General features: G+C 57.1%; 14 protein-coding genes across 14 annotated transcripts; 5 read left to right on the forward strand and 9 right to left on the reverse strand.

The window, feature by feature from the left end:
- The first annotated feature begins 18 nt into the window (after positions 1–18).
- SCHCODRAFT_02640420 (60S ribosomal export protein NMD3) lies at positions 19–2,026 on the forward strand. Its single transcript, XM_003027446.2, has 5 exons — positions 19–94; positions 150–204; positions 254–285; positions 341–546; positions 596–2,026. Exons 1-5 carry the CDS (start codon positions 43–45, stop codon positions 1,925–1,927), a joined length of 1,677 nt encoding a protein of 558 aa, XP_003027492.1. The 5' UTR covers positions 19–42; the 3' UTR covers positions 1,928–2,026.
- A 60-nt stretch (positions 2,027–2,086) lies between these two features.
- On the forward strand, positions 2,087–3,608 carry SCHCODRAFT_02085956 (uncharacterized protein). The gene is made up of 4 exons (XM_050341740.1): positions 2,087–2,480; positions 2,529–2,600; positions 2,653–3,004; positions 3,055–3,608. Exons 1-4 carry the CDS (start codon positions 2,120–2,122, stop codon positions 3,452–3,454), a joined length of 1,185 nt encoding a protein of 394 aa, XP_050197893.1. The 5' UTR covers positions 2,087–2,119; the 3' UTR covers positions 3,455–3,608.
- A 1,156-nt stretch (positions 3,609–4,764) lies between these two features.
- Positions 4,765–5,833, forward strand: SCHCODRAFT_02640424 (uncharacterized protein). The gene is made up of 5 exons (XM_003027448.2): positions 4,765–4,985; positions 5,044–5,225; positions 5,287–5,407; positions 5,458–5,549; positions 5,602–5,833. Exons 1-5 carry the CDS (start codon positions 4,864–4,866, stop codon positions 5,652–5,654), a joined length of 570 nt encoding a protein of 189 aa, XP_003027494.2. The 5' UTR covers positions 4,765–4,863; the 3' UTR covers positions 5,655–5,833.
- A 1,485-nt stretch (positions 5,834–7,318) lies between these two features.
- Positions 7,319–8,578, forward strand: SCHCODRAFT_02602681 (uncharacterized protein; the record flags this gene model as incomplete). Its single annotated transcript, XM_003027449.2, has 4 exons — positions 7,319–7,511; positions 7,567–7,953; positions 8,052–8,294; positions 8,367–8,578. 4 exons carry the CDS (start codon positions 7,319–7,321, stop codon positions 8,576–8,578), a joined length of 1,035 nt encoding a protein of 344 aa, XP_003027495.1.
- Positions 8,579–8,622: 44 nt separating this feature from the next.
- Positions 8,623–9,252, forward strand: SCHCODRAFT_02640426 (uncharacterized protein; the record flags this gene model as incomplete). The annotated part of the gene is given in 6 exon segments (XM_050346146.1): positions 8,623–8,749; positions 8,760–8,761; positions 8,774–8,776; positions 8,802–8,881; positions 8,930–9,046; positions 9,095–9,252. Coding segments are annotated over 5 exon segments (229 nt in total), but the record flags the coding sequence as incomplete, so codon positions are not given.
- Positions 8,824–10,988, reverse strand: SCHCODRAFT_02640428 (uncharacterized protein). Its single transcript, XM_050346147.1, has 5 exons — positions 10,607–10,988; positions 10,422–10,555; positions 10,079–10,362; positions 9,095–10,026; positions 8,824–8,999 (listed from the first exon to the last, which is right to left on the reverse strand). Exons 1-5 carry the CDS (start codon positions 10,959–10,961, stop codon positions 8,983–8,985), a joined length of 1,722 nt encoding a protein of 573 aa, XP_050197895.1. The 5' UTR covers positions 10,962–10,988; the 3' UTR covers positions 8,824–8,982.
- Positions 10,989–11,121: 133 nt separating this feature from the next.
- Positions 11,122–16,963, reverse strand: SCHCODRAFT_02516255 (glycosyltransferase family 24 protein; the record flags this gene model as incomplete). Its single annotated transcript, XM_050343350.1, has 22 exons — positions 11,122–11,391; positions 11,447–11,518; positions 11,571–11,597; positions 11,642–11,743; positions 11,794–12,186; positions 12,238–12,436; positions 12,487–13,124; positions 13,172–13,234; positions 13,285–13,384; positions 13,434–13,574; positions 13,624–13,760; positions 13,817–14,173; positions 14,231–14,325; positions 14,376–14,565; positions 14,616–14,675; positions 14,731–14,979; positions 15,033–15,109; positions 15,158–15,341; positions 15,410–15,891; positions 15,939–16,375; positions 16,426–16,788; positions 16,839–16,963. 22 exons carry the CDS (start codon positions 16,961–16,963, stop codon positions 11,122–11,124), a joined length of 4,761 nt encoding a protein of 1,586 aa, XP_050197896.1.
- A 451-nt stretch (positions 16,964–17,414) lies between these two features.
- On the reverse strand, positions 17,415–18,576 carry SCHCODRAFT_02086159 (uncharacterized protein). Its single transcript, XM_003027716.2, has 4 exons — positions 18,099–18,576; positions 17,816–18,046; positions 17,701–17,766; positions 17,415–17,646 (listed from the first exon to the last, which is right to left on the reverse strand). Exons 1-4 carry the CDS (start codon positions 18,243–18,245, stop codon positions 17,479–17,481), a joined length of 612 nt encoding a protein of 203 aa, XP_003027762.1. The 5' UTR covers positions 18,246–18,576; the 3' UTR covers positions 17,415–17,478.
- SCHCODRAFT_02086189 (uncharacterized protein) lies at positions 18,053–19,103 on the reverse strand. The gene has a single exon (XM_050341741.1). The coding sequence runs from the start codon at positions 18,993–18,995 to the stop codon at positions 18,369–18,371; it is 627 nt and encodes a 208-aa protein (XP_050197897.1). The 5' UTR covers positions 18,996–19,103; the 3' UTR covers positions 18,053–18,368.
- Positions 19,104–19,133: 30 nt separating this feature from the next.
- Positions 19,134–20,535, reverse strand: SCHCODRAFT_02515869 (uncharacterized protein; the record flags this gene model as incomplete). Its single annotated transcript, XM_003027717.2, has 5 exons — positions 19,134–19,174; positions 19,230–19,872; positions 19,922–20,079; positions 20,129–20,207; positions 20,263–20,535. The coding sequence occupies 5 exons, from the start codon at positions 20,533–20,535 to the stop codon at positions 19,134–19,136; spliced, it is 1,194 nt and encodes a 397-aa protein (XP_003027763.1).
- Positions 20,536–20,939: 404 nt separating this feature from the next.
- On the reverse strand, positions 20,940–23,861 carry SCHCODRAFT_017460 (Pkinase-domain-containing protein; the record flags this gene model as incomplete). The annotated part of the gene is made up of 7 exons (XM_003027718.1): positions 20,940–21,197; positions 21,250–21,514; positions 21,566–22,822; positions 22,870–23,366; positions 23,414–23,518; positions 23,568–23,684; positions 23,709–23,861. 7 exons carry the CDS (start codon positions 23,859–23,861, stop codon positions 20,940–20,942), a joined length of 2,652 nt encoding a protein of 883 aa, XP_003027764.1.
- A 273-nt stretch (positions 23,862–24,134) lies between these two features.
- SCHCODRAFT_02516245 (glycoside hydrolase family 43 protein) lies at positions 24,135–24,935 on the reverse strand (the record flags this gene model as incomplete). Its single annotated transcript, XM_003027719.2, has 5 exons — positions 24,135–24,244; positions 24,297–24,319; positions 24,369–24,542; positions 24,612–24,805; positions 24,861–24,935. 5 exons carry the CDS (start codon positions 24,933–24,935, stop codon positions 24,135–24,137), a joined length of 576 nt encoding a protein of 191 aa, XP_003027765.1.
- On the reverse strand, positions 24,928–25,516 carry SCHCODRAFT_02640441 (uncharacterized protein). The gene is made up of 2 exons (XM_050346148.1): positions 25,001–25,516; positions 24,928–24,947 (listed from the first exon to the last, which is right to left on the reverse strand). Exon 1 carries the CDS (start codon positions 25,481–25,483, stop codon positions 25,067–25,069), a length of 417 nt encoding a protein of 138 aa, XP_050197898.1. The 5' UTR covers positions 25,484–25,516; the 3' UTR covers positions 24,928–24,947; positions 25,001–25,066.
- On the reverse strand, positions 25,142–26,033 carry SCHCODRAFT_02715045 (uncharacterized protein; the record flags this gene model as incomplete). Its single annotated transcript, XM_050347054.1, has 1 exon — positions 25,142–26,033. A coding segment is annotated over one exon (512 nt), but the record flags the coding sequence as incomplete, so codon positions are not given.
- Positions 26,034–26,069: the final 36 nt, after the last annotated feature.

Here is a 26,069-nt window from a genome sequence, read left to right on the forward strand (position 1 = left end):
TCTTCCCCTCCCCTCATCTCTCCGCCGAGACCACCCCAGAGGATGGAGTTTGTTCCCGCCCCTCCAGTGCACCGTGTGCTGTGTGCAGATTGCGGTAAGGGGCTTCCCCTGGCTGAAGATGGCTGGGTAAGACGCTGATCCCACGCAAGGTACCCCCATCGTCCCCAACTCTGCCAATCTTTGCGTCGCGTGCTTGAGGAATACGTGCGTATTCTGCTACAATGCAGCACTCATGATCCTAAGCGATACGTAGTGTCGATATCACTGAAGGGATACCGAAGCAAGGTGCGATCGTTGATCTCCCCCGCTGATCGCTCGCTGAGATCGGTTGTGTCTCCAGCTTCCGTCGCATTCTGCAGGAATTGCGAACGCTTCCTCAATCCGCCGCAAAACTGGACAATAGCAAGACCGGAGTCATCTGAGCTGCTGTCGATATGCTTGCGCAAGTTGAAGGGGCTGAACAAAGTGCGGCTGACGGATGCGCACTTCATCTGGACGGAGCCGCACTCGAAACGGTTGAGGGTATCTATCACGATACAGAAAGAGGTGCGTGGTTTACTTCAGCTCGATCTACACCGTCTAACGTAACTTCTAGGTCCTTACGAACACGATCCTTGAACAGACGTTCGAGATCGAATACCTTGTCCAGTACGGCCAATGTCCAGATTGCGCAAGGCTTGCGGCGAAGGATACCTGGAAAGCCCTCGTTCAAGTCCGTCAGAAAGTCCCCCACAAACGCACCTTCCTCTACCTCGAGCAGCTCATCCTCAAACACAACGCCCAAAAAGACACCATTTCCGTCAAGGAGGTCCGCGATGGCCTCGACTTCTTCTATAGTAATCGCGCACACGCTTTGAAGATGGTCGAGTTCCTTAATGGCGTCGTCCCGATCCGGTCCAAGTCATCAGAGCGACTGCTCTCCTCGGACACGCACACGAATACGGCGAACTTCAAGCACACGTATTCCGTCGAGATCGTACCCGTGTGCAAGGAGGACCTGGTGTGCATACCACAAAAGCAGGCAAGGTCGTTGGGCAACCTTAATCCCCTAGCCCTTTGCATACGAGTAGGCAGCTCGCTGCAGCTGCTCGACGTCGCGACGCTACAGACGGCGGACATCCCCGCGCAGGTGTACTGGCGCGCACCGTTCGAGTCGCTTGCCAGTGTGCCCGACCTCGTTGAGTTCACGGTCCTCGATGTCGAGCCCGATTACTCGCGTGCCAAGGGCCGATTGGTCCCCGCCGACGCGCAGGTCGCCCTCTCCGGCGCGTTCCGCTCGAAAGCCTCGGGCGGCCACTCCTCCTCCGACATGGACATGGACTTCGACGACGCCGGGAGCACGTCCCAGATCTTCCACACGCGCACGCACCTGGGCGGCATCCTCCAGCCCGGCGACGCCGCGCTGGGCTACTTCCTCACCTCCGCGAACTTCAACTCAGACGACTTCGCCGCGCTGCCCGCGGAGCGCATCCCGGACCTGGTGCTCGTGAAGAAGGCGTACCCGAACCGGCGGAAGAAGAACCGGGCGCGCAACTGGCGGCTGCGGAGCATCGGGAAGGAGGCGGGCGAGGAGGGCGAGACGGGCGCGGGCCGCGGCGTCGTGGGTCGCATGGGCGGGCGCGACCAGAAGAAGGTGGACGAGGACTACGAGCTGTTCCTGCGCGAGCTCGAGGAGGACCCGGAGCTGCGCGCGACGGTGAACCTGTACAAGGCGGGCGACGTGAAGATGAGCGATGGTGCCGCAAGGCCGGCGGGCGCGGGCAAGAAGCGCGCCCAGTTCGCGATGGAGGTCGACGAGGCGGGGCAGGATATAGAGACAGAGGCGGAGGATGAGCCGGACTTCCCCGACGTGAAGCTCGACGAGTTGCTGGAAGGGTTCGACGAGATGACGCTCAACGAGAATGATGTGGCGGCAGTGGTCAGTTAGATAGTTCCAGGTATTCTCCAGGTCACCTATGTATATGGTATACGTACGGTACTGTCTTGTCAGCTATCCGAGTCGACGGTAGAAGATTGAGTCACGGCAACATATGTGGCACTGGCAATTGGTCAGCGTCCACCCGAGACCATCCGCGGTGGCTGTGCAGTTTTGGCTTTTGCTTCAATCCATCATCCTGTCATGGTCTCCAACGCCAATAATCAAGTCCTGCCGAATCTTTACGACGATCTACACGCCCTCGACGCGGAGGATGCTCGCGTGTGGAGTGCATGGTATAATGCCAGGAGGCCCGAAGGCAGACCCGAGCGCATACATGACCTGGACGAATATTGGCGGAAAGCTCGCGATCCCAACGCCTCAAAGGAGCTTTACAGTGATGTGGACGGCTGCTGCACATTCGTTCCGTGTCCCTTGCTTCCATTCTCACATATGCAAGCCATCCTTATCCGGCGGGAGTACGAGGCTGCCTGGAGAGACCTCGAGAAGGCCTTCGTGGTCGGCGATCGGCACTTTACTACCACGGAAGGTCCCGTACATTATGGTTCGCACTTCCCTCCCCACGTCTGGCCCGCAACTTATTCTGCGACAGCCGGTCACCCGACTCCGTCGACTCGCGCGCCATTTAATCACGCCTTTGCCCTCACAGGTCATCCGGGCATAGGTATGTTCACCCTTCTCCTATTCGCGCAGACAATGGACTTAAAGCCGTCTAGGCAAGACCATGTTTCTCGCCTTTGCTCTTCTCCGCTGTCTCGAGAGACACTGGACCGTGCTTTTGCATTTGAGTGCCAATGAAATCTGCATATTCAACTCAGTGGGGGTCTGGCAGATGAACCCCCTCGTCAGCGCCAATGGCCTCGCACGTGCGCTTCCTTGGACGACCTGGTGTCTGGTCGACTCGAACGCGACCACCGAGAGTGTACCCTACGCGATCTCGACGCTCAATTTGTTTACGGTCCAAGCTGCGGCGGCGCGAAGAGAATGCATAAAATGGTTATCGAAGAGGGACACACCTTCTTCTTGCTATTTGATGCATCCCATGTCCATTGAGGAGGCGCAGATATCGTACGTGCATGTGGATCTTCGACTACCAGCTCACGGCTCACGATCTTCAGGTTCTCTTTGAAACCCGACCGTGAGCAAACGGAGGGATCCGATCGCGTCATCCAGGAATACTTCGACAAGTACGGGCCCGACACCCGTTTTGCTTGTGTCGCCGCCCTCGATATGGACTCCTGCTCATGGGAAAAGCAATCAAGCGAGCGACTTGAAGTGGCTCTCTTGGGCCTCACTCTGGCTCGGCTTCAGGTCCTTTTCCGCATATCCCGAGGTCCGCGCTTCGACGCCGAGAGCGCAAGCGCCATTCTTTGCATACGCCCTGGGGTCGAACGCGACGTGGTGGAAGTCGACTTTGTTTCCGCGCATGTCCTTCTTCACTGTGCGGACAAGCTGTCGGTGTCTCTGAATGAGATATCGCAGCATTCCTCTATCGGCCGGTCGATCTGTAACGCATAAGCGGGATCTGCCGCTTGCAAACTGTTGGAAGCGCATGCAGTGTCTACCACCGCCGACGTCCTGCATGTGGTCGGTGACGAGGGGGCAGGATGCGCCAGTGTCGGGAATCAACAAATTTTGCAGAAATGTTTATGGGTCTACCGATCTCTTTGTATCGAAGTCGACAGTGATAATGTGGCAACGGCGTGCGAGAATGCGTGGCTCGTCTAGGTATACGGCAAAGGAAACACAATCATCTTGGAAGTTACTACCGATCGTACGTGCAGTTCGGCATTACGGTCCACTTCTCGGCCCAGAGGCACACAAGATCACTGTCTTGAGCCACACCTTACTGCCTCGCGTCGGCGGCGAGTTGACTGTACAGACCTCCCGTATCTGAGGTGGCTTCGTCCTCCGAACCACGAAGCGCCATCCGTCGACCTCCTCGTTATCTTCCCCTCCCCAGTCGGCAGGATTGCGGCGATCGATGCAGTGTTCGCGCGACTCAAAATTCGTGTCTCGACCTGCCGCCTGCTCCATACGATGCGTTGATCTGTCGTATATGTGAACGTACGTTTGCTCAGAAAATCACGGATTTTGATGAGCTGCCGCCTGAATGGTAGATAGGGTGCGATGGGACGACTGTACGCACGTGGGCTTCCGCTCTTTGTGGAACAATTGGCGGTTCTTTTGGCTTGAAGCGAAGAATACTGTTCCGTCCACAGTTTGAGAGGAAAATGGTCGACGTGACAAAACGTGACGTTACTTCAACCTTCCGGATTCCAAATCGGACTTGCTTCCGGCCCTCATGATCCCCGCGCGCGATCCCCACGTCGTGCCCCCTCTTCTCGAATATACAGTACGCCCGCCGGCTGGCATTCGGCGTCCTCTGCCCGCATCCACAAGCCATGAATACCCAGATGTAGAGCCTCGAATCCTCAAGAAGCGGAACCCTGGCCGCTGCTTTTCATACATCCCGAATTTCGCTTGCGCTGTGAGGCTACGGCGGTCCTCTTTCATCTTACACGGTTTCGTACCGCATTCAGGACTAAGTGCAGGGTCGGGGACCTTGCCCGAGGACACCACTGAACAGCCAAAGTCCAGCTGACGGTTTCAAGCTCGCCTTGGCCACGCAGGTTTCGAATTCAGTAAATTCAGAACTGGACTCACTGAACTGAACGCGCTCCCCCATATGCACGTGAAACGCCTTGCGCTCCACCGAGCATTATGCTTTCTGCATGATCGACGTTTTGACATGGGCCGATGCGGAAGGACGCCAGCCACGATCACCCGCGGCGGCGGGTATATAAGCCCGCTAGGCGCGTCCTTGTCCTCTTGCGTTATCGCCTTTCGCATCCCCCTCCACCTCGCGTACGCGCACATACCTCTACCTCTACCCTTCATCTTCGTTGACGACCCGCGCACACACCATGTTCTCCCTCCGCACCCTCCTCCTTGCTGGCGCCCTCGGCGCCCCCGCCCTCGCGGCGTCCATCTCGCCCCGCCAGGCGGCTGACAACATCGTCTACATCACGAACCAGAACGACTTCTGGTACGCTTACGCACTTGGCGGGCGCCGCTATCCTCGCTAACGGTTAACTCGCCGCCAGCATGATCATGCCGCGCACCAAGCACACGAACGTCGGCGACAGTGAGCACCCGGGCGGGATGAAGACGTACTGCTCGCCGTCCGGGCACTACGACGACGCGCAGGGCACGCTCCCCGGCGACTTCTGGACGAACGTGGACTTCGTGTCCGGCAATGGGCAGAATGGCGGGCGCATCGCTCAGCGTGCGTATCTACCTATCGGAAGGATCCTTCCGAGTCGAGCGGGGTGCTGACGGCGATACAGTGACGGGCTGCTTCGACCCCAACAAGGTCGACCGCCTGAACGCGTACGACGCCGGCGGGCAGTACGACTCCAGCGGCGGTGCTGGCGAACAGGGGAACCCTCAGGGTAGCGTCTGCCTCGGGTGAGTTGCGTGGACTCTTGTATGGGTTAGAAACTCATCTAGCGCGCCAGCTACAACCACTACGTCGAGCTGGTTGAGCCGGCGGGCAACCGCGCCTGCATTAAGTGCTGCGACGACCCTGCGGACTGCCCTGTCGACAAGGGTGAGCGTTTTTCGACATTCTAGCTCACACCCTCGCTCACTTGCTCCTGCAGACACCCAGGGGTGCCCGAATGTGATCCCCGGAAACTACTTCTGGTGCAATTGAGGCACTGGCTCTCAGTGCAAGTGAAGAGGCTTCCCGAACATGATTACGAACTACCACGGACACTTCATGAGGACTTCGGACAAATTATCTATCTCCACAAACTATTGTACATCTATCACTAGTAACCTTGGTGTACTCCGGACGCTGTTTGTTCGATGTGAAGCGGTAGTCGAGCAGGAGATTTCCTAGCTGTCGCCCATACGCGGCGACTGACTGGTTTGCCAGTCTGTTCAGTGTTCACCCCCAGCGAGAACACCGTGTGTCCAGGTCACTTCAGGTCGCTTCGAAATCCTTTGCATCGCTATGGTAGCACGTCGTCGCACCACGAGATATTTTGAATTGTCCGAGGTCGTGCGCGGTCTTACGCAGATTCATCCGTTTCAAGCATCACATCGCTACAGTAGCACCTCATGATATGGTTGTACTTATATCACATCGCCTTGCACACGATTTAAGATGGAAAAATCAAGTATATTGAGCACAGGACACTATTTACAACGACTCGTAGGCTAACAATAAGGATGTGATGTAAATATACACGGGCTAACACGACGCGTTACACACCGGCCTGTAGGACGTGGTGGTGATTCATGAAGGGGCCGCACAACGGGAGGTCTCGCAGACAGTGGCGGCTACTGGTTTGATGTGGGAGAGGGTGGTGGTCCAGCGGCGTGGCGGTACTACACTAGTGGAATACTCGGAGGGAGTAAGAGAGGTTCGCGACGTGGGCTAGTGCAGAGAGGAGGCGCGACTGCTCGAGATTCGGCGCTGACAACGGATAGTGAGAACGTGGGTTCATTTCGTGTGCTGCCACGTACCAGAGCCTTTCGGGAACAGCGATACGACGGCGACGGCAGTAGGATAAGCACTTGCACGAACGACCTAGAAGCGGCGGCAACAACAACAACAATGGTGGTGGTGGTGGTGGTGGTGGTGGTGGTGGTGGTGGTGGTGGTGGGAGTCAAGAAGGTACCGGCGGCATTTCCATGTTAGGCGACTCTCACGCTCGAACTTCGCGCCCGGAGTTGGACTTAGAAAAAACAAGAGAGCCCGCCTTGCGATTCGTACGCATCTCAGGTGATTCTCAAGCTTTTCAGGCGAGTTCAGAGGGTTCACGAAGTTCAGTCGTACTTGTCATGGACTGGGTATGATCTCGAAGTATTCAAAGAATTCATTTCTCTTAAATTAAGCTTGGCAACGCCCTGGTAATATCTCGTCGCATCTCGTGAGACGGACTTCTCCCTGGGGTTCACCCTCTAGCCACTGACCTGGCCATTGTCAGTCATCACCGGATCTTTGGTCCGTGATATGCAGTACCTCGCGGCGATGCCAAGGCGATGTGAATGTCGGAGGACGCGGTTGAATGAGCGGGAAACATGCCTCGTCGCCGCCTCCGCCGGCCGATCCTGAGAAGGCGTTGCAACTTGCGTCTTATGACATGCATTTCATTGTCTTTCCTCCTGCCTTCATCTGCTTTCCTTTGTCCTGTTGTAGACCGTCCTTATTGCTCACTTGACCCTATTTGACGACGAGCGCACGCAAGCTGAAGACGAAAGAGTGCGATCTTGTGGAGAGCCGATCATCTACTGGCGACGACGACAACAGGTGCCCTCTGAACAAGCAGCCTCTCCAGAGCAATCAGCCTTTCCCGCCCTCCCCCCACCATGGACTCCGACGCGGTGAACGTGAACGTGACGGTCGATGACTTCGACTCGGTGCTCTGGTATCCGAACCAGGGCGATTGGCAGACGCCAGACCCCTTCTCGGCGGACTACAACGCGGACAGCAAGGAGTGGCTGCGCGGCACGTACCACTACACCGAGACCGAGGGCGCGAGCGTCAGCTTCAACTTCACTGGTGCGTGGCTGTCGCGATGCGCTGTGCTTCTGCTGACCACCCTTCCGCGCCACAGGCCCCACCGTCTGGGTGTTCGGCGCCGCGGGGCCCGACTACGGGGACTACGAAGTGCGCCTGGACCAGGTCGTGCTCCAGCGCTCGGCGCACCAGGACAGCAACGCGACGCTGCCCTACGTGCTCTACAGCGCGCAGAACCTGACGTACGACCACCATGAGCTCACGCTGTCGAGCCGCGGGAACGGCGGGCTCCTGCTCGACTTCATCCAGACCACTGTGCAGCTCGCGCCGAAGGGGGCGACGGTGGAGAACCAGACGCTGGAGGAGACGGACGGGCGGATCAAGTACGAGGGCGAGTGGGGAAACAACCAGTCGGGCAACTTCAGCGGCGGGGGCTCGACGTACACGAACGGCGACGGCGCATACTTTGAGCTCAACTTCACCGGTGCGTGGGTGTTCTCCTTCGTGATTGCATTTCGCTCACGCTTGCTTCGTCTCCTCGCTCCACTTTTGTCCCTCGCGCCTCAACACTCCCACCCCCAGCCTCCGCCATCTACGTCCTCGGCGACAAGAAGAACGACCACGGGCTCTACGAGGTCACGCTCAGCTCCAACTCCTCCGGCTCGAGCTCGCAGGTGCTGAGCGGCGTCTCCGGCTGCGGCGGCGCGTTCGGTGAGACGTGCGAGCAGCAGCTACCGTCGCTCAAGTACTTCGCGTCCAACCTCGCGAACGAGACGTACACGCTGCGCCTCGCAAACATCGCGGGCGAGAACAACTCGTACTTTGGTGAGTGGGGTACCGTTACGCGTGCACTCGGCGTTGTGGCGCGTACATGAATACGAAGCTGATAGTACCCAGACCTCGACAGTATCATCCTCTCCGTCCCGTCCGAGTACGACCCTCGGAACTTGTCGTCTCACGACTCCATCCCGACGAGCTCCGGGGCCAGCCCGAGCCAGACAGTGGGCAGCGGCGACAGCAGCAGCGACAACAACAGCGCGCTCGCCCTTCACAACCCTCTCGCTGTACTCGTTCTCTCGATGCTGTGGCTCGTGCGGCGTTGGTTGTAGACGGTAGTATACAAACAGTGTTTGCCTCACAATCAGCTCGTTTTGGATGACTATCCTGTGAATGTACTTTGAAACCGGAATGGTGTATGCTCCCTTGGCCACATTTGGCCCTCCTCTTCTGGGTGATCATACACTGCGATACACTCGTGCACCGGAAATGCCTGAGTCGCCGACTTCCAGGTGAGTTTTTTCTGGACACTGGCGGTACTTATTGGTGCTCTACCAGCGGTCGCTCGCTCCATGACGGCGAGGCGAACTCGGGAAGGTGCATGCGTCCGCCGTCTCTCCGGTCGTGGGCTTATGAATATATTACAATCAGTGGTCGCAAACACAATATAAGTATCAGTTCACAACAATCTAGGGATACTACAGTGCTTGCATGCTCACTGGCAGCCCTGCATGACTCATCCTACTCGATCGTCTGTGTTGCAGGGTCAGCAAGACGTCGCCGTTTAGGTGGCAGCTCATCTGTTAACTGTTGAGCGCGCCGAAGCAAGGCGAGGATGGACGACGTACCGCATGGTGCAGGGAGGTCATCAAGGTATAAATCATACATACTCCGTATGACGCTCGTCGCGGTGTCTTTGTGAGGAAGTCTAACGGTTGGGTCAGAGGAAATGATGACAAGGTCGATAGCTGGTGCATCTGCACTCGAGCCACGAAGCGTCTTCAGCCATAGAAAATATTCTATGTCGACTAAGTGCTGCTCTGAGACAGTGATCTGGAAGGCGGTGATGGTGTTTGTTGTAGGATTGTAGATGAATGAGTCTATTGTGAGCTCGTTCCGCGCTTTTGGCATGTAGTACTTCCCTTCCAATTTGATGCTCTCTCCTGAGTTATACTCAAGCACCTCGTTGGATGGGACCTGCGTGCTGCCATCATCCAGCTCAATACGGAGGGTATCAGTCGAGCCCCCATAGACGACCATTCGATATTTAGTACTATCGTCAGGCTTGCCGGCAGAGTCCCCCCTTTTCGTGACCGACCACGAATAGGACATGGGCAGTAGATGATCCATGTGCGCTTCCAACAAATTGCCAGCTACAGCTTTGGCTTGCGGACTCGAGGCGAAGAGGCGGTAGAAGTGTCGCAGGAGATCAAACCGAGATAGCGACAGACTATTCGAGCAACGAAGGAGGACATGTGTGGAGACGAAGTCAACTTGCACCACGTCGCGCGTGACTCCGGGACGAATCAAGAGGATGGCCGATGAGACTTTGTCATCCATGCGCAAGAGCGATGCGTGCTTCGCGAGCTTCTCAAGCTGCGGCAGAGTGAGGTCCGCGAGAGCCTCTGTGAGTCGCTCGGCTGGAAATTTGTCCCAATCCTCGATTTCCTCTGCGCCGGCGGCGCGAGCGAGGCGCATAGAGGGCCCATATCGGTCGTAATATGCTTGTATGATGCGATCGGTTGCCTGCGATAGCACCGCGTCGCGCTGTAAGGAATATCTAAAGGCGATGAGCCGCGACATCCATGATAGGACGATACGCGTGCACGCACACCAATTGCGCCTCGTCGAGAGGCATGGGATCGATGATGTAGAAATCAAACATGGTCTCCCGCTTTGTTGACCACGAAGTTCTGTTGCTTTGTGGAGATGTGGCCTGAATGAGAAACAGATCGAGGATCAGGATATGGTGGGGCACGCTTTCAAGGGCAGTGTTCGAGTCGACAAGACACCAAGTTGTCCGAGGAAGCCCTTGCGCGAGTTCGGCCGGTTCGACCGTGGATGGTATCGCATACACGCCCTTAGAGTTGAAGATGAGGATTTTGTCGGGAATTGTCTGGTAGGATTACAGTCCAATGTCTCTCGAGGCATCGTAATAGCGCCAAGGCGAGGAACATGGTCTTTCCTATACGGTGCGCTCAGCCGAGATGCTGTACGGCAGGGGAATGTAGACGTACCGATGCCCGGATAACCTGTGAGGGTGAACGCGTAGTTGAACGGAGCACGAGCCGCAGGAGTCGGATGACCAGCTAGACCAGCTCGGTTAGTCGAAACTCAGTCCACAGGAGTAGGTTGCGCACCGTAACGCAAAGGTCCCTCCTTCGTTATGAAGTTTTGTTTCCCAGCAACGAAAGCCTCCTCCAGATTGCTCCAAGCGGCTTCGTACTCTCTTCGTATAAGAACGGCTTGCAGTCCATCGAACGGGTCCAAAGGACACGGCACGAACGTCCGATAATCCTTCAGGTCACTGTACAGCTCTTGAGAGCGGCTGCCGTCGCGAGCCTGCCGCCAATATTCCATCAGATCGTCTGCAGGCTGGGCGATACCGGGCAACGGGCTCGCTTCCCATACGCGCGCGTCCTCCGCATCGAGGCGTTCCAGATTGTCGTAGAGCTGTGGGGGGATTCGTTGCTGAGATTCAGAATCGAGCGACATGATGGTGGAAAGCAAATGGAGAACCGCACAGCCACTGCCAGTGCAAGGCTGTCACATCGACACCGTGACTGTATCCTTATACAGTACTCAATGACCGGGTTCACACATTGGTCCGCGAATATATGCATGATCAGCTCAGACAATATTTAGAATGGCCACATCAGAGTTCCTCTGCAACGTGACCAAAGTGCGTATCGATGGGGTACTCCCCCGGCTTAGCGACTTGAGTCTCAACCTCACTTGCGCTTGATGCCATTGTCTTTGCGTCCTCCGTTGAGCCCCCGCTATTCGCCAGCGCATTCGCATCCGCGGCCGCCAGGCGAGACTGGATTGCGCCCTCCTCCGCCAACCGACGGGTAAACCCAGCGATTTCAGCGTCGTATACCTCCCATTCCGGAATTTGACGCGCACGCGAGAGTTTCGGTTCTTTCTGTAGACTGCGTTGGAGGCAAAGTGGTGGTCGATATGATGAACCAGAGACGCACGGTGAGTGGGTTTTGGCAAAGATCGATGGTCTTTGCGCGGTGTAGGCGATCCTTGCTACACCATGTTTCGCACTGGAGGGCAGATGAGGGGCGCAAAAAGGGCTGGAGAACTCGGAATACATACCCATAGCCAGTCCTCGGGCAAGGAAAACTGTACCTGATCAGTAATGCGTACAAACAACGACTTCGACGTACGATTGGCACTTCTCGCTGCAGGTTGTTCGGAAGATCTTGATCAAGGTTGGCCAGCGAGCCAGGATCTGCCGACAGCGCCTGATAGTGTTGACGCAGTATGTCCTTCACACGCATCAGCTCGTGGACTTCGAGAGGGTGCAATGCATTCTTACCCCGGCAGCCATACGGCGGAAGCGGTCCAAATCGATAACGTACAACGCGCTGATATGGTACGGGCGCCCTCTCAGGAAGTCGTGCCAGTAGCCCGACTTCCAGAAGCGGAAGCCCTCCATCTCCGTGTTGTCGTCGCCCATGGGGGTGTATCCGTACGGCGCACCATGCAGATCGAGGTCGACAAGCTCCTTGAGGTCTGCCCGCACGATCTGGTCCGCATCGACGAAGATGACCTTCTTGAGGTCCATGGGGAAGAGCACGTCGAGGAAGAGGATTTTGTACGCCCAAATGATGCGCTGCTTCTCTTTTTGTTGGCGAAGCCACGATGGCCACTTGTATGTGACGAGCTCGTATTGGAAGTTGTACTCCTCGGCGAAGTGGGGGATGAATTCCTGGGTTTGGGTGAGGCGGCAGGATAGGACAAGGAGACAGGGGGTTCGTACCAGGAACGTCGGTGAGAGGAAATTCTCGATGAACCAGAACTTCACCGTGCTATTGGTATTCCGCAACACGCTGAGGATCATGATGGACGCGAAGCGCTCGTACAGCAGGCCTGAGGCGACGGTGAAGATGTTGATGTCGGCCTGCGCTTTGCCAACCTCAGCGGGCATGGGAGGTGGGTTAGAGAACCAAGAGGTAAGGCTAGAGCAAAGATCAGCGCCGGCCACCTTCAATCAGGTAGTAGAGCTTACCTGGATTTGAGACTCTCTAGGAAACCCTTCGGCTCTTCGGGTAGACCTCGCAAGGAGAGAACGTCTGCTCTCTCCATGCCCGGCCGCCTTGCGAACCGAGGGTACAAAGTGATGCCCTCGAAGCTCGTCACGGCAACCTCCGGGCCGCTGACATTGACCGGCGGGCTATCCCAACCCTGGCTCCCAACACTCTCCAACTCGTACACCTTCGGGCCGACACCTGGGCGTATAGCGAGCCTGTACACGCCGGGCTTGCCCTTAAACTGCAGATAGCCCAGGTTGGCAACGACGAGTGTGTCGTCAATCGGGGTCTCGCCGGCCAGCAGCTCGAGCTGCAGACCCCGGGGAGGAGCGCCGGACCCTTCGCGAGCGTGACCCTCCACGACGATGTAGTCCAGGTCAAAGACAGCTTCAAGGGCGTCATCCCGGGGGTCAAGGTGATTGAGCTGGACGTTGTCGAGATCGTAGAGAGCCTTCTTTGGCCGAACGAGCCAGGATTGAGGGACGTCCATGCCTAGGGTGTAGATCGGGTCGACTGGGAGGCCTCGGAAGATGGTCTCGGCGGTGACCTCATTGCCCTGCTCGTCGAACTCCAGAGCTGGACGGACGTTGTAGCGATAGAACCGCTTCAAAGGTAGCTGAACAAGCGTCAGCAAAGGGGGTTGCATTCAATCAAAGGCCGTACCTCCTTGAGTGGTGCTGGGTTCAGATAGACTTGAATGTAGATATCTGGAACATTGGCTAGCCACTGACGAGGCTTCAGTTCTAGCAAAGCAATGCCATGAGTTGAGCACATACCGCTAACAACGGTGTCCACTTCTGCGCAGCTTCGCTCAAGGGGTCTACAATGACGGCCAACTGATAAAGAGCAGTCGAGTTGTCACCAAACTCGAATGACCTAGTCAAAGCGTAAACACCTGCCATTTACGAGGGGAGCTGCCACATACGTATGCCGACCCTCCAATAGATTATAGTTGCGCAGCCTGGGGCTTGCCGGAGCCTGGTACAGCCCAACCTCACTCGGATCGGGGATCTGTAGCGAGGCAACGACAGATGAGGCCGTAGACAGCAACTCTGCAACAGAAGCCCTGCAAAGAGTGAGATACTAAAGTCGTGCGCAAGGGACAGCACACAAACCTATCGCGCTCGAGCGCCTCAGGAGTGATCTTGGACAATGCCTCCGTAATAGGACCAACACGTTTCTTCATCTCGTACTCTTCGAGGTCCTTAAACGTGACCGCCTTGAATTCCTTCCGCTCGATAGGACCGACTACCTAGACCGGACCCGTCAGTCGTCCAACCTGATCTGAGAGGACAGAAGACCGCTCACCCGACCATTAGCGACGACGGCCGACTGCCCGGGCTGGAGATGCAGCTCGCGCGCGAGGAGAACAGAACTCTTGATATAAGCCTCGTAGGCGTCCGAGTCCGTGGTGATCCCATCGACAAGATCGGCAAGACCTCCTTCGCGGGACAAGGGCGTCTGCGAGCCTTGCGCCTGTTCCGCAGGTGCCGCATCGAGACCAAAGGCCTGGAGTAATTTCGCGGGGGTAGCGCGGGACAGGCGTTGCTTCATGACGAGATGCGCTATGGTCCACGAAACTGAGTATGGCTGCTTGTCAACGAGGCTTCCCTCGACGTCCTTGGGATTGTGAATGAAGGATAGTCTCGTGCGCGACGTCTCGTCCTAAGGTTGATATAATTTAGTACGCGTGGGTGCAGTGCTGTTGCTCGGACCACTCACCAGGGACAGCAGCGCTTCCTTGACAAGCCCGAGACCTTCTTCACTGTCCAAATCCGCCACGACGTATGTTGTGAGAGGCAAGAATCCGGCCTCGGCTAGTCATGCACGTTAGCGACCCATAAGGCAGCACCAGCGAACTACGCACGCGGATACACGTATGACGAGGGCGCGAGAGACAGCCTCGCCTTAGCTAGCAACTCCGGGAGGCTCTCGATGACCAGCTCATCCGCCGGCTGATGGATGTATGCACTTCGCCGCTTCTGCGCGCCAGGAAGGTCGTAGAAATAGGTCTCCATCCTCGCGGAGTCGTCCTCGGACAGTTGACCGGCGTAGAGCTGCGTAGTCTTGGTGAGCATTCAGAGTATGCTGCTTTATCATCACCCACCTGCTCCTGCAAAAAGTTCGTCTGCAGTGCGACTTCGCTCTGCATGGCGCGGAGGAAGGTCTGCAGGGATCTCACGATTCAGTGATGAAAGGGGATGTCTATCGAGGCTACCCACATCGTCAAGCTCGAAGTATTTCCCATTCACGAAGACGTAGCCGTGCTTGTTGGACGAAGTGTCCAGATCCAGGCGTTCAGTGTAGCTGCGAATCTTGGATTGAGGCAACACATCACGATTGAGTAAGTCGTCGAGCTCGGGGTACTGCTTCGAGGGGTCCTTGGCCTCGAGCTGGTCCACCATATCGTCATATTCGAACTCGACGATGCCCCAGTCGATCTTAGGCTCGGTGGTGTGCCGTCCCGCGACCTGAGCAACTTGTCAGCGCCGTGAGCCCAAGGCTTTACTCCAGTATAGCCAACCTTGCGCATGAAGATGATGGTCTTCTTGCGCCCGAACTCCTGGATCATGCCGTAGAAAAGCTTGGCGAGCCTTTCGCCTGCGCAAGATGAGATCGAGTACAAAACGCTGGCAGCAAGCCACTCACTATCCAACGACTCGCCAATGGGCACCACACCGAAGCGGAAGGGGAAGTTCCTATCTATTATATTCGAGACCGAGTTGGACACGAAGTTGAACGCGACCGGGTCCGTGAGATCCGCGACGATGACGATGTTGAAGAGATTGAGCTTCAGGCTCGGGAACTGGCCCGGGTAGAGGGGGCGGAGGAGCTGTGAATAGGCAAAGAGCCGTCAATTACCGCGTCAAGCGAGCGCACGCCCCCCAACAGCGCACGTACCGCATTGATGGAGGGCTGCCACCGCGCGTACCGGCTGTCCTCGAGCATACTGTTCCACCACACAATCACGTCACCGCCCTCCTCCCTGTCGCTCGCGTCGAAGACCCCATCCGCGTAGTCCTTCCCCTTCTGCGCTGCCGCGATCGCTGGGTGCGTGATCAGCTCAACAGCCTGCCCGGCGCTCAGCCCGAGCCCCGTCAACGACAGCACGACCTCGCGCTCCTTGCGGAGTAATCTCAACAGCCCGAACGCGGTGATGTCCCTCTCGGCGACGCCCTTGCCGTTCAGCCACATCATACTGCCGCCCTGCTGGACCTTGGCTGCGTTGTGCGCGAGCTCGGCGGCGACGGTATCGTTGAGAGGGATAGAATGACGCGCGAGGGGAGCGGCATAGCGCGGGAAATTCTGCGCGAGGTCGAGGAGGGTGCGCAGGGGGTCCGAGGAGTCGATGATGATTTGGGTGGCCTTCATGTCGAGCTCTGCTGAGGTGTTAGCTAAGATTGAGGAATGTCCGCTGAGGGATACGCACCCCGTATCTCGTCCTCTGAGAGTGGTTCGCTGGAATCTGACACCGTGTCATTGACCGGGTATGCCTCTATCAGCGTCAAGATATCGTCACGGGCTTCGTCGTCGTCGGTCGCCTCTTCAATGCCGTCCGAAGAGCGTATACGAGCGGCCCTGTCATCAATAACGAGGTAGTCTGTCTTCTTCAAGTCGAGGGAGACGCCGTAGCCCGACAGCGAGTTTGGTGATCGTGCATCCTGCTCGGGCACATAGCGGACGACGTATTCGACGTGTGTAGCCGGTCGTGACGCTTGCTCGTACAGATACGAGTGCAGATCACGGAAGTTGGGAGAGAATAACGACGCGTAGAGGATGGCGGTGCGAGGGGGACGCGCTAGTTCATATTGGGGATCTGGATAGACGTGATCGAATGCGAGGAGCTTGGGTCGGATGAATTCTTCGCTGGGGGTTGAAAGTCAGGGAGGGAACGAAGGAAAAGACACGTCACGTACTTCTTCTCAGTTGTGTTGGCGTCTAGGGTCTCTATGCCGGCGAGGCGGGCGAGTTCTTCGACGTCGCACACCACTTGGCCATACCAATCGACCCAGGAGCCGCATTCTACCCACTGGTTCAGGTTCTCGTAGTATTGGTGGAAGGCTTCGATTGTTGGTGTTGCGGAGTGCAATGCCAGGTTCATCTCCACAGCCGCCAGCGAGCCTGGCTTGCTTAGCAGTCCACCAGACGCTGCGATCTCGAGTGCTGCCTGATATGCAGCTTCGGGGGTAAGGGACTGTGGGGATACCAGCTTGTCCCCATCGGTCAAGGCATCGAGGAGGGGGAAGAATGCATCCCGATTCTCTTGCGCGACAGTCTCCCTGCTCGGACGGTCAGTCCGCTGGCGGAGACGTTGGGGACGGACACGTACAAGGTCTCAACCAAGGGATGTGGTGCAGCCCACGACAACCTCAGGGAGACCTTCACTGGTGGGCTGGCGGCATAGGCCAATTTGCAAGCATAGAGGGGAATGAGGATGGACCGCAGAACGCCCATAGCTGCGACTCGTGGCTACGCGTCCAGACGCGCGCCGGGCTTCCTGTGCAACACGCTGCGCTGCGCTCGAGGAGTATGCACGTTTTGGGGAGGAGCTGATTGCTCTCGAGATGGGTGTACGGAGTCAGGAAGATATCCCGACGTCGACGTCGACGGAGAAGACGTGTCCTGCAGTTGCGGCCCGTGACGTCCGAAGAACAATACCTTCCTCAATTGGACGCTGTTGTGACGTCGTCCAGCTCAACGAAGCGCCACAAACGACGCGGCAGGCAAGTGCAATATCAGAACGTCCTTTTTCCAGCACCAATGCCCACTAGATTTCCGCACAACCAAGTAACAAGCAGCAATATCCAACAAGTTCAAAGCAGTCGTAATCTACCATACTAAAGCCCAAGAGCACTTCTACGGAGCCATGATCTACCAATAATGTAAAGAGGAAGTCCATCTATGTCTATGTCAGTCGCTAGTCCATCTATAGATTAGTATAATCCCGTCCATGCAAGAAACCTCTACATCTAGAGGCGATAATTCTTCGTGCCCGAGCCGAGGACGTTTTTACCCGCCTTCTTGAGCGCGCTGGCGCGTTCTTTCGAGTAAACCTCGGTTCGGGACGTCGTCTGTGTCTTCCCCTTCAGCATTCCATCGAGGAACACCACACGAAGTCCGCCGCCCTCGTTTTTAGCCTAGGAACGAGCTGTCAGCCGACGCAAAAACGGACAATACCACGCAGATCTCACCACGACGCGCGCAGGGACGAAGACCGAGTATGCGCCGTTGCTGACCTCCGCAAAGACGACGTCGTTCTGGGCACGTCAGTGGGGGGAAGCTTCTCGAGCGCCAGCCAAGACGCACGATGTTCACAGGCCGCTCCACCACGATGGGCGTGGGCGAAGGGTCCAGCACTTGCGCGGGCAAGACGCTGCGCAAGTCGCGCGCGGAGACGGTCCAGCGCTGGGTCTGCAGGCTGCCGGACAGCTCAATCTCGTACAGCGCGCCGTCCCGCGGTCGCACCACCTTCGCACGCGCCCAGTACTCCGTGTCGAGCCCGCCATAACGATACCGGACGCGCACTTCTTGACCAGCCTATGAGTGGCGTGTCAATAAGGGACTCCACGCATAGCGGACTCGTCCCCACCTCAAAGACCTCCATGACACGGGCCTTCGACGACTTGCGCGACATGTCAGACTGATAGGAATTCCGCTGAAGCAGCGCCGGGCGCGACGACGCGCCCGCCTTGTAGGGTGCAGCCACAGACGCCGACGCCATCACCGAAGTAGACATAAAGCAGGTGTTGAAGAGGGAGGTGAGCGGTGTCAACAGAGTTGAACGATGCCGAAGGAGACGAGGGTTGCAGACGAAGCTCCCGGTCGCGTCAGCGTCCTATAAAGCCCACGCCACGCCGATCTATAAAGCCCGCGCCACGCCGTCTATTTCGGTCCCCACAAACGCGTCCTGGTCAATGCACGGCGAATCAGGGCAAGGCCGCCGATAAGAGCGCGTTACGTTTGTGCAGGGCCTTTGCCCGGTGTACGCGTACTGGTCTGTTCGGTGTTTGTGTGGTGTGAATCGCGAGCGACTGAGTCTAGGCGCAAGTTGAATCACAGTTGGATGCCTCGCCGCGGGATGACGACGGGACGCCCAATGAATGCCCCGACGCGCGATGAATGCCACGACGCGAGATGACTGATAGGTAACCGGGGCGGCAGTATGGTGGCGGAGATGCCGAGAGCGCTGAGACGCCCGGGTGGCACGACTAGCGGCGAAAATTGCTGAGAACGTGCTCGCCAGAGACGAACGTGCCCTATTTATCGTCGATGCCTCGTCGGGCTCTCCTGATGGCCGTGGGGGGCGTGTTGCCAGTGTCAAGAAGCATAGTGCGCTGCCGACGCCAAGGGACCAGTGCGTCGGGCTGGCATCACTGCGAGGCGGGTTGAAATCTTCGTGATGGCACGTTCCAAGATGCCCAAGGAGTATTCGGCTGTTGCCGATGCTGGACGCCGTGATATCCACGTGATGGTTCAACTTGTACATCACACCGCTCGGTCCAAGTGTGCAAGATTGACGCCCGAGAGAACATTGCAGTTAGCTGTGGTATTATACATGCTTAATTGATACATCTTGGCCCAAACGAAGCGGCTTTTGCGCAGGGCTTCACGAACTGGCTTCTTGCTAGAATCTGGTTGCGAGTGGATTGTCCGGTTGCAAGGTATCTGGCATATATCAGCAACACGTTCCTTTTTGAGCATATTCAATCATCGTACGTACATCCTGCCATCCCGATCAAGAGCATTGCCGCCTCGGCTCTCTCAGTATCCCCGAGGGATCCGTCTGAAGCCCGTTGGGAAACGATGGCCACCTCCTCGGCGGTGAGGTCATATCCAGTGTTTTCGTCGCTGTCGGTTTCGTAATCGTCATCGTAATCGTCATCGAGGTCGTCGACAGTAGCGATTGTAAATGATGTACCGAGATGTAGCAGAGCTGAGCTATCCCTGGCGGTGCTGGGGACGAGCGACGGAGCTGGGTTCTCGCTGTCTCGAGGCGAGACAGAGGGTACAAAATATAGCAAATCCATGAACATGTCCGAGAACTTGCAGTATTGCTCCAAGATGAAGTTATCAGAGGTATCGAATTCTCTTGCTTTCCAGGTTTGCAGCTTGAAATGCGCATTGACCGCCAATGCGAGCGGGGAAAGCTTCTCGTTCCTCTCGCGATACGTAGGCGGATACGGAAACTCGCAGATGTGGTCAAGCGCATGCCTAGGCCTCTGATGATCAGGTACAGCATGGGGGCAAGGGCGATCAAGCGTCCGATGTTCATTCGGCAGGATCGGGATGGTTGCGCCATTGGGTAGGAAAGCAGGCGAAAGGGCGTAGAAAGACAGACACTGAATCTCGTACGAGTTGGCGCTCTTGACAAACATGTAAGTGCGATGTTATGGCCGATTGCGATGAACGTACACCTAGAATACGCTCCGCGCCGGGATTGTGCTTTGCTCTTTCGGCCCAGGCTTCGTTGTCTCTCCTGAGCTGGTCGCAAAGACGGGCGAACTCCAATAATGGCATATGGATCATGAATGTGGCGAAGGCGTCCAAATTGACGCGGAGCGAGGATTCCACTGCAATCGTGAGCGATGGTCTGTTCTAAGTCACAAACCGATAACGCACAAAGAAAGGTGTTCATCAGACCATCCAGTCGGAAAGTCTCATCGTTGCCTCCAAGTTTAAGGCCATTGCATAGACTTTCCTACGCAATTAGGGGACGATTAAAACCAGTCAGTGCGCGACGCTGTGCCACTCACCAGTCGGGCTCGTGATGCATCGTCACCGTCGGTGGGGGGAGGGATAAGATATGTCACTTCAAGGTCGGCAATGGAGCCAGTGAAGAGCGAACGACGATCCAGTTGTCGCAGCTTTGAAAGCAAACCAGAGCTGCCACATTCGTCGGACACCGTAGACCACGTCTGCTCTTCATCAGCAACGGAAGATGGTTCGAAAGGGCTAGGAGGCAGGTCAATAGCACCCAGGGGTATGCTGATGGTCTCGCGGTTGTTGTACACGACGATGTGCGCCATAGTAAAGGTCAAGCAGGTGAAACAAAATTGTGCCGCAAAAGGAGTGCAAACAGGTCTAAGCGATATGCCTCATTGGTCACCTTCCTTCTATCAAACGACATCTCGAGGGTACAGAACTGTATGCTTTCCATTGCGGAGATATCGTATTACGATTTACAAGAATGCCAGAATAGATAGGAAGAATGCGTGCGAGTTCGGTATCTGAATCATGAATGCGTATAGGAGATGCCATGCGAGAGAAGTTCGAGCAGATAGACACACTGGGGGGTATGTATGTAACGTGCGCAAACCGAGGACCTACGTCTCCGATTTACCGTCTGGTGCGCGAATACGGAGGCCTGCCTGCACCCGGCGTCGTTGACAGTCGACGGTCAGAACGGTCGACGTTCGTAAACGATCGACTCTCATAACGCTCCAAGTGCGCCGGGCTCCACCGCGCCGCCCTGCCCTGCCGCCGTCTGGATGCTCAGGAGCACCTCACGGCAGTAGCGCAGCTTCTCGATCAGCCGCTGCGTAGTGCGGTCGCTCTCGGCGCCGGGCCTCAAGCTCGCCGCCATTATATCCCGCAGCGTCCACTTTTGCATGTTGTAGTTCTTGTCGATCTGCGTCACGAGCAGGCCCGAGCTCGACAGCACGAGCTTCGAGTGGTCGTAGAAGTTGAACTACGGAGGCTTAGCACCGCGACGACAATGAGCTGAGCAGACGATAGCTCACCTGGATGACATCATGGCTGAGCTTGAAGACGATGACCTGCTTCATGCGCAGGTACTGCCGCACCCACTCCATGCCCGTCTTACGGTCGACGTCCTCGTACGTGTAGTCGTAGGCCCCGTAGAGCCGACCCATAATATACTGCTCAAAGTGCTTCAACAAGTAGACTTTCGCCTTCATGTCCTTGTCCTGCGGCGGGTCGTTCACTGAGAACGACTTGCGCACGTAGTACTGTCCCCCGTGCCGCGTCGTGATGTAGTCGTAATGCCTGAAGAGAGATGAGCTCGCCATCGCTGAGAAGGTACAAACGCAAACTTACTCCTTGTCAGCACTCAATATCATAGTCGTCGTATCGTTAAAGTGCACCCCCACACTTCCGTCCGTGAGCGCGTAGCCCATCCCGTACTTGTTGCAGTAGTCCACCCAGGATACGATGAAGACCTGTTCATCGGGCACCGGGAGATGGGGATCCGGGCGTGGGTCGCGGAAGACCCGCCCTTTGTTCCGCGCATCGAACGCGAGAGTGAGCACATACGCCGCCGCATCGAAGCCGCTGAGCTTCGATAGTTGATTCGTCGTAGAAGACAGCGACGATGTGGACGATGTCGCCGTGTGCGTTGGGCGGATCGATTGGCCTGGCGGCGGCATGTTCGTCATGCCAGGACGCGAGCGAGAACTAGCGCCGTTCATAGCCGCCGTCTGCTTCACCGGCCTCATCACAGGATCCGCCGCCGAAGATGGCAGCTGCCTTGCCGCAGGATCAAGCGCCCTCGCCAAGTTGCCCGCCGGGCGCGTCTGCTCAGTGGCCAACCGGGACGTCGATCGCGCCGGCATCCCGGACCCATACAAGTCGCCCGAAGCCTTTTCCTTGTGCGCGAACACCGCAGGCGCGATGTTCTCACGCTCCTCCACCTCGACCCTCTCCGGCGCCATCTGCGCGACGATACGTGCCTTCTGCGACTCGAGCTCCTTCTGCCGCAGCTCGTCCTCGCGCCGGAGCGCCGCGTTCGCGTCGTCCTCCTCGGAGATGTTGCGCAGGTGGCCCTTCCGCGGCGTCTCCTTGCCTGCTGTTGCCGCAGCGGCGGCCTGCAGCTTGCGGAACAGAGGGGACTCGCGTGGGGCCGCAGAGCCTGTGCCCATCATCAGGGGCTGCCTCGCGGAGCTGAGAAGCGCCGAGATGGGCGATCCGGGCAGCACGGCGCGCTGGAACTCCTTCTCCTGCTCGGCGATGCTGGACGTAACCGTCTTCTGTGTAGGCGCGCTTTGCTGGCTGGAGCCCTTCGGCAGCGCAATAGACGTCGTCTGGTCCTCGTCGAGCAAGCATTGCCGGCGCAGGCGCTTCAGGTTTTCCTTGCTCACTGGGCGGGTGATGTACCTAAAGTCTGGCGCACTGTCTGCGGCCGTGGGTGGGATGAACGCGGGAACAGTGCCCTGCGTGAAGAAGTCGTGGTCCACGATCTCATGTAGTGTCGGCCGCAGTTGCGGGTCGTTGATGAGAATCTGTTGGACCAAGGTTTTAGCGTCCGCAGAGACCTGCTTCTCCTCCGGGAACTCGTAATCGTTGTCACGAATGCGCCTAGTACAGGTTAGCGTAGGACAGGCCAACGACACCTTTGAGCTTACTTGTAGATGGCCTTGACGTCTTTGGTCTGGAAAGGCGGCTTGCCAATGACGAGGGTGTACATAATGACACCTATCGACCATGTATCGACCTCGAAACTATGCCCATTGGCCGTGTCGAAGAGCACTTCGGGGGCAATATAATTGGGTGTGCCACAGATAGTCTTCTTACGCTCTCCTGGACTCTCGATGAGCGCAGCGAGACCGAAGTCGCCGACTTTGATATTCATCTTCGCGTCGAGGAAGAGGTTTCCGAGCTTAAGGTCACGGTGGATGACTGAGTGGGTGTGCATGTAGTGGCAAGCGCCGATGAGCTGCACCATGTAGTAGCGGGCTTCTGGCTCGGTGAAGCGCCTGCGACGGCGGAGCATATCCATGAGGGAACCGTTGTGACAGAGTTCGAGGGTCATGTAAACGTTGTCGGCGTCCTCGAAACATTCCTGGAACTTGACGATGTTTGGGTGGGAGAGGGACTTGTGGATTTTGATCTCGGCATAGAGCTGAGGGTGGGGGTGAGTAGGCATAGGGACATGAGGGGGCGGCGCACCTTCGTCTTGGCCTTCTTCGTCTTGAGCGAGGTCTTGGTGACGACCTTGCATGCCGAGAGCACGCCGCGGTGGTCCTTGACCTCGTAGACGCGGGCGAACCCGCCCTGTGGCGACGTCAGCGAGGGAGACTTGTCCAGTACGCAGCCCACGCACCTCGCCCAGGAAGCCGATGCGCTGGAACTGGAGGCCGCCTGAGTGGTCGAGGATGATCTTCGGGGGTGATGGGGGCAGGGTCTTGCTGTTCTGCCTCGGGAGCGGCGGGTCCTTGGGCTCGGGGTGCTTTTCATAATGAACCGGCTTCGGCGGCGTAGCCTGCGCTACGTACTGCCTGCCGGCGCCGGCGTTGCTGTAGACGGGGTTGAGGGGATGGCGATTGCGCTGCGGCTGGCCCGCGGGTGGCGCCGGTGCCATGCGGTACGTCTGGGGCGGGTACACCTGGGCGGACATGCTTCGAGCTGGGCCTGACGCCGTCGAAGAGAAAGGGAAGAAAGGAGGTCTTGAGGACTTGAGGAACAGCGAGAGCGCCGAGGACAAGTTACGAAAATCCAACCCGTAATCCTGGAAACGCGTTTACCTCGTGTTCCTTCACGTGACCATCGTTGAGTTTTCAACAATCACGTGACCGTTTCGCCAGGCTCGGAACTTTGATCTTTAGGACGGTCGTTGAATATGATATGCCCACTTCAAATATGCATTGTATATTACATTCTCGAAGTATCTTTATTGATTCAATACAGTTCCGTGGCGGACAAATCCACTTAGGCCTCCCGGAAGGTTGGTCGTTGCCGTCCAGTTGTAAAGATCCGATGAATCCGTGTACACGTACTTGCCTGCAAGAATGCCTTCAGTCCTCTGACATTAGGCGTGCTCATGCTGACTTACTAGTGCTGTATCCGTCGGCAAAGCTAGGTATGCTCGTCAGCACTCTCTCGTTAATGTTGTTCTGATACTCACAGGCGGAACGTCCCGTCATCCAGCCGGGTAACACACGGCCCCTCCAACTGCCCCCACCCCGCAAAGTCACCCGTCTGCACGAACTCGTACGGACCCGTCAACGAAGACGCGACCGCGTGCTCGATATGCTTCTTGTCATTGCTCTCCGCCTTGGTGAAGATGTGGTATTCGTTGCTGAGGTGATCGTCAGTCAAGTAACTCAAGACTAGCAACGCCATGGGAAACATAATAAACACAACGCACTTGTAGTAGACCGGGAACGTGTCGATGTAGCCGAGCCCCGCGTTGGAGATGCCTGACATGACCGTCGGCCCGCTCCAGTTCTTCAGCGAGTCGTCCGTCGCGGTGTACACGTATGGGAGGAAGGGGCCATACGACCCAGTCGATAGTGAGACGACGATGTTGAGGCTGCCATCCTTGGGGTCCTGGAAGAACTCCTGTACGAAGCCTAGTGATTAGCGACGCTCTGGTAGAGGGAAGCACCACACGCACCGGAGCCCAGGTGTTCTGCGGCGTGATCACGCTCGAGGCGGTGGACACAGTAGTCAACAACGTCCAGGTCTTCATATCAGTACTGCTCTGTCCGTGCATCAGGATCGCGTCGCCTCAACTACAGAGACACCCATGCTCACCGCGATAGCAAAGTTCGTCCCGGTCCAATCGGTAGTGTCTGCGGGCGCTATCAATTCCGGTTCCCTTCATAGTTGGACACCGCCGTCCACATAGGCACCATCGACAATCAAGCTGAGTCGACAAGAAGAATCAGTGATGCACTTACAAGCCAAATAATACTGATCATTCCAGTACACAACGCTCGGATCGCGAATCAAGCCCGACGCCGGCGTGTACGTCGGGCCCGCGAGCAGATCGAAGTTGACCGCGTCGGAGGAGGTGTACACGTATAAATTCGACTCGGACTGGTCGGTGAAAGCGGTGAAGACGTAGTTCGCGGAGATCTGGGCGCGCGGGGTGTGTTGAATGGTTGCGTTCGATGCATCGTGCTCGGTGGCTGCAAGGTGCTTGAAGGGGGTAGGCGCACGGTCTTCGACAACGGCGGGCACGCCTCGTACGACAGACCCCAGAAGAGCGAGAGCAGCGAAGCGTAGATGAATCATCGTCGTAATCTCGGGAGGGTACCAAGTGTCGCCGCGATTCAGAACATCTTGGCGATATATATGTGCAGAAGCGGGCCGTTAAGGGACGGCAACGGCGGTCCTTCTGCGAGACGGCCCGTCGAGGAAAGTGACGTCGAGCGTCGTATCAAATGACCAGAACATCGCGAAAGTGTCAGTTGACCCAGCGATGCTGCCCGGGCTTTCGCATCCATGCGTCCTAGGCCCCGTGGTTGCACCGCGTCTCCGGGAGAAGGACGAGGCACGGAGGGAGGAATTCTAAACATCGGAAAGCACAGTCTGTTGCTAAGAGGTTGGGATAAAGCTAGCTTGTGCATCGTGTCTCCAGCGATCGACAATGGGTCTTGGGAGATCCTCGCCTCCATCTCTTGATCATTCGACGAATCGAAGGCCCAGCTCTCACTGTTCGCTTCGGGAAAGATAGCCATGAAATGCAGACTTGTGAGCACGCAGCGCCGGGACGTCAAGACGGCCAGCGTGGCCCGATGTGCGCTTTTGTGCACATGCAGCTTGGGCTGCCGCTCCGCGAGCCGGTGATGGGGGTAAAGGACAAGGGCATTCACGGACT

The sequence above is a fragment of the Schizophyllum commune genome (genome assembly GCF_000143185.2).
Source record: "Schizophyllum commune H4-8 unplaced genomic scaffold SCHCOscaffold_12, whole genome shotgun sequence".
Classification (NCBI taxonomy): Eukaryota; Fungi; Basidiomycota; class Agaricomycetes; order Agaricales; family Schizophyllaceae; genus Schizophyllum; species Schizophyllum commune.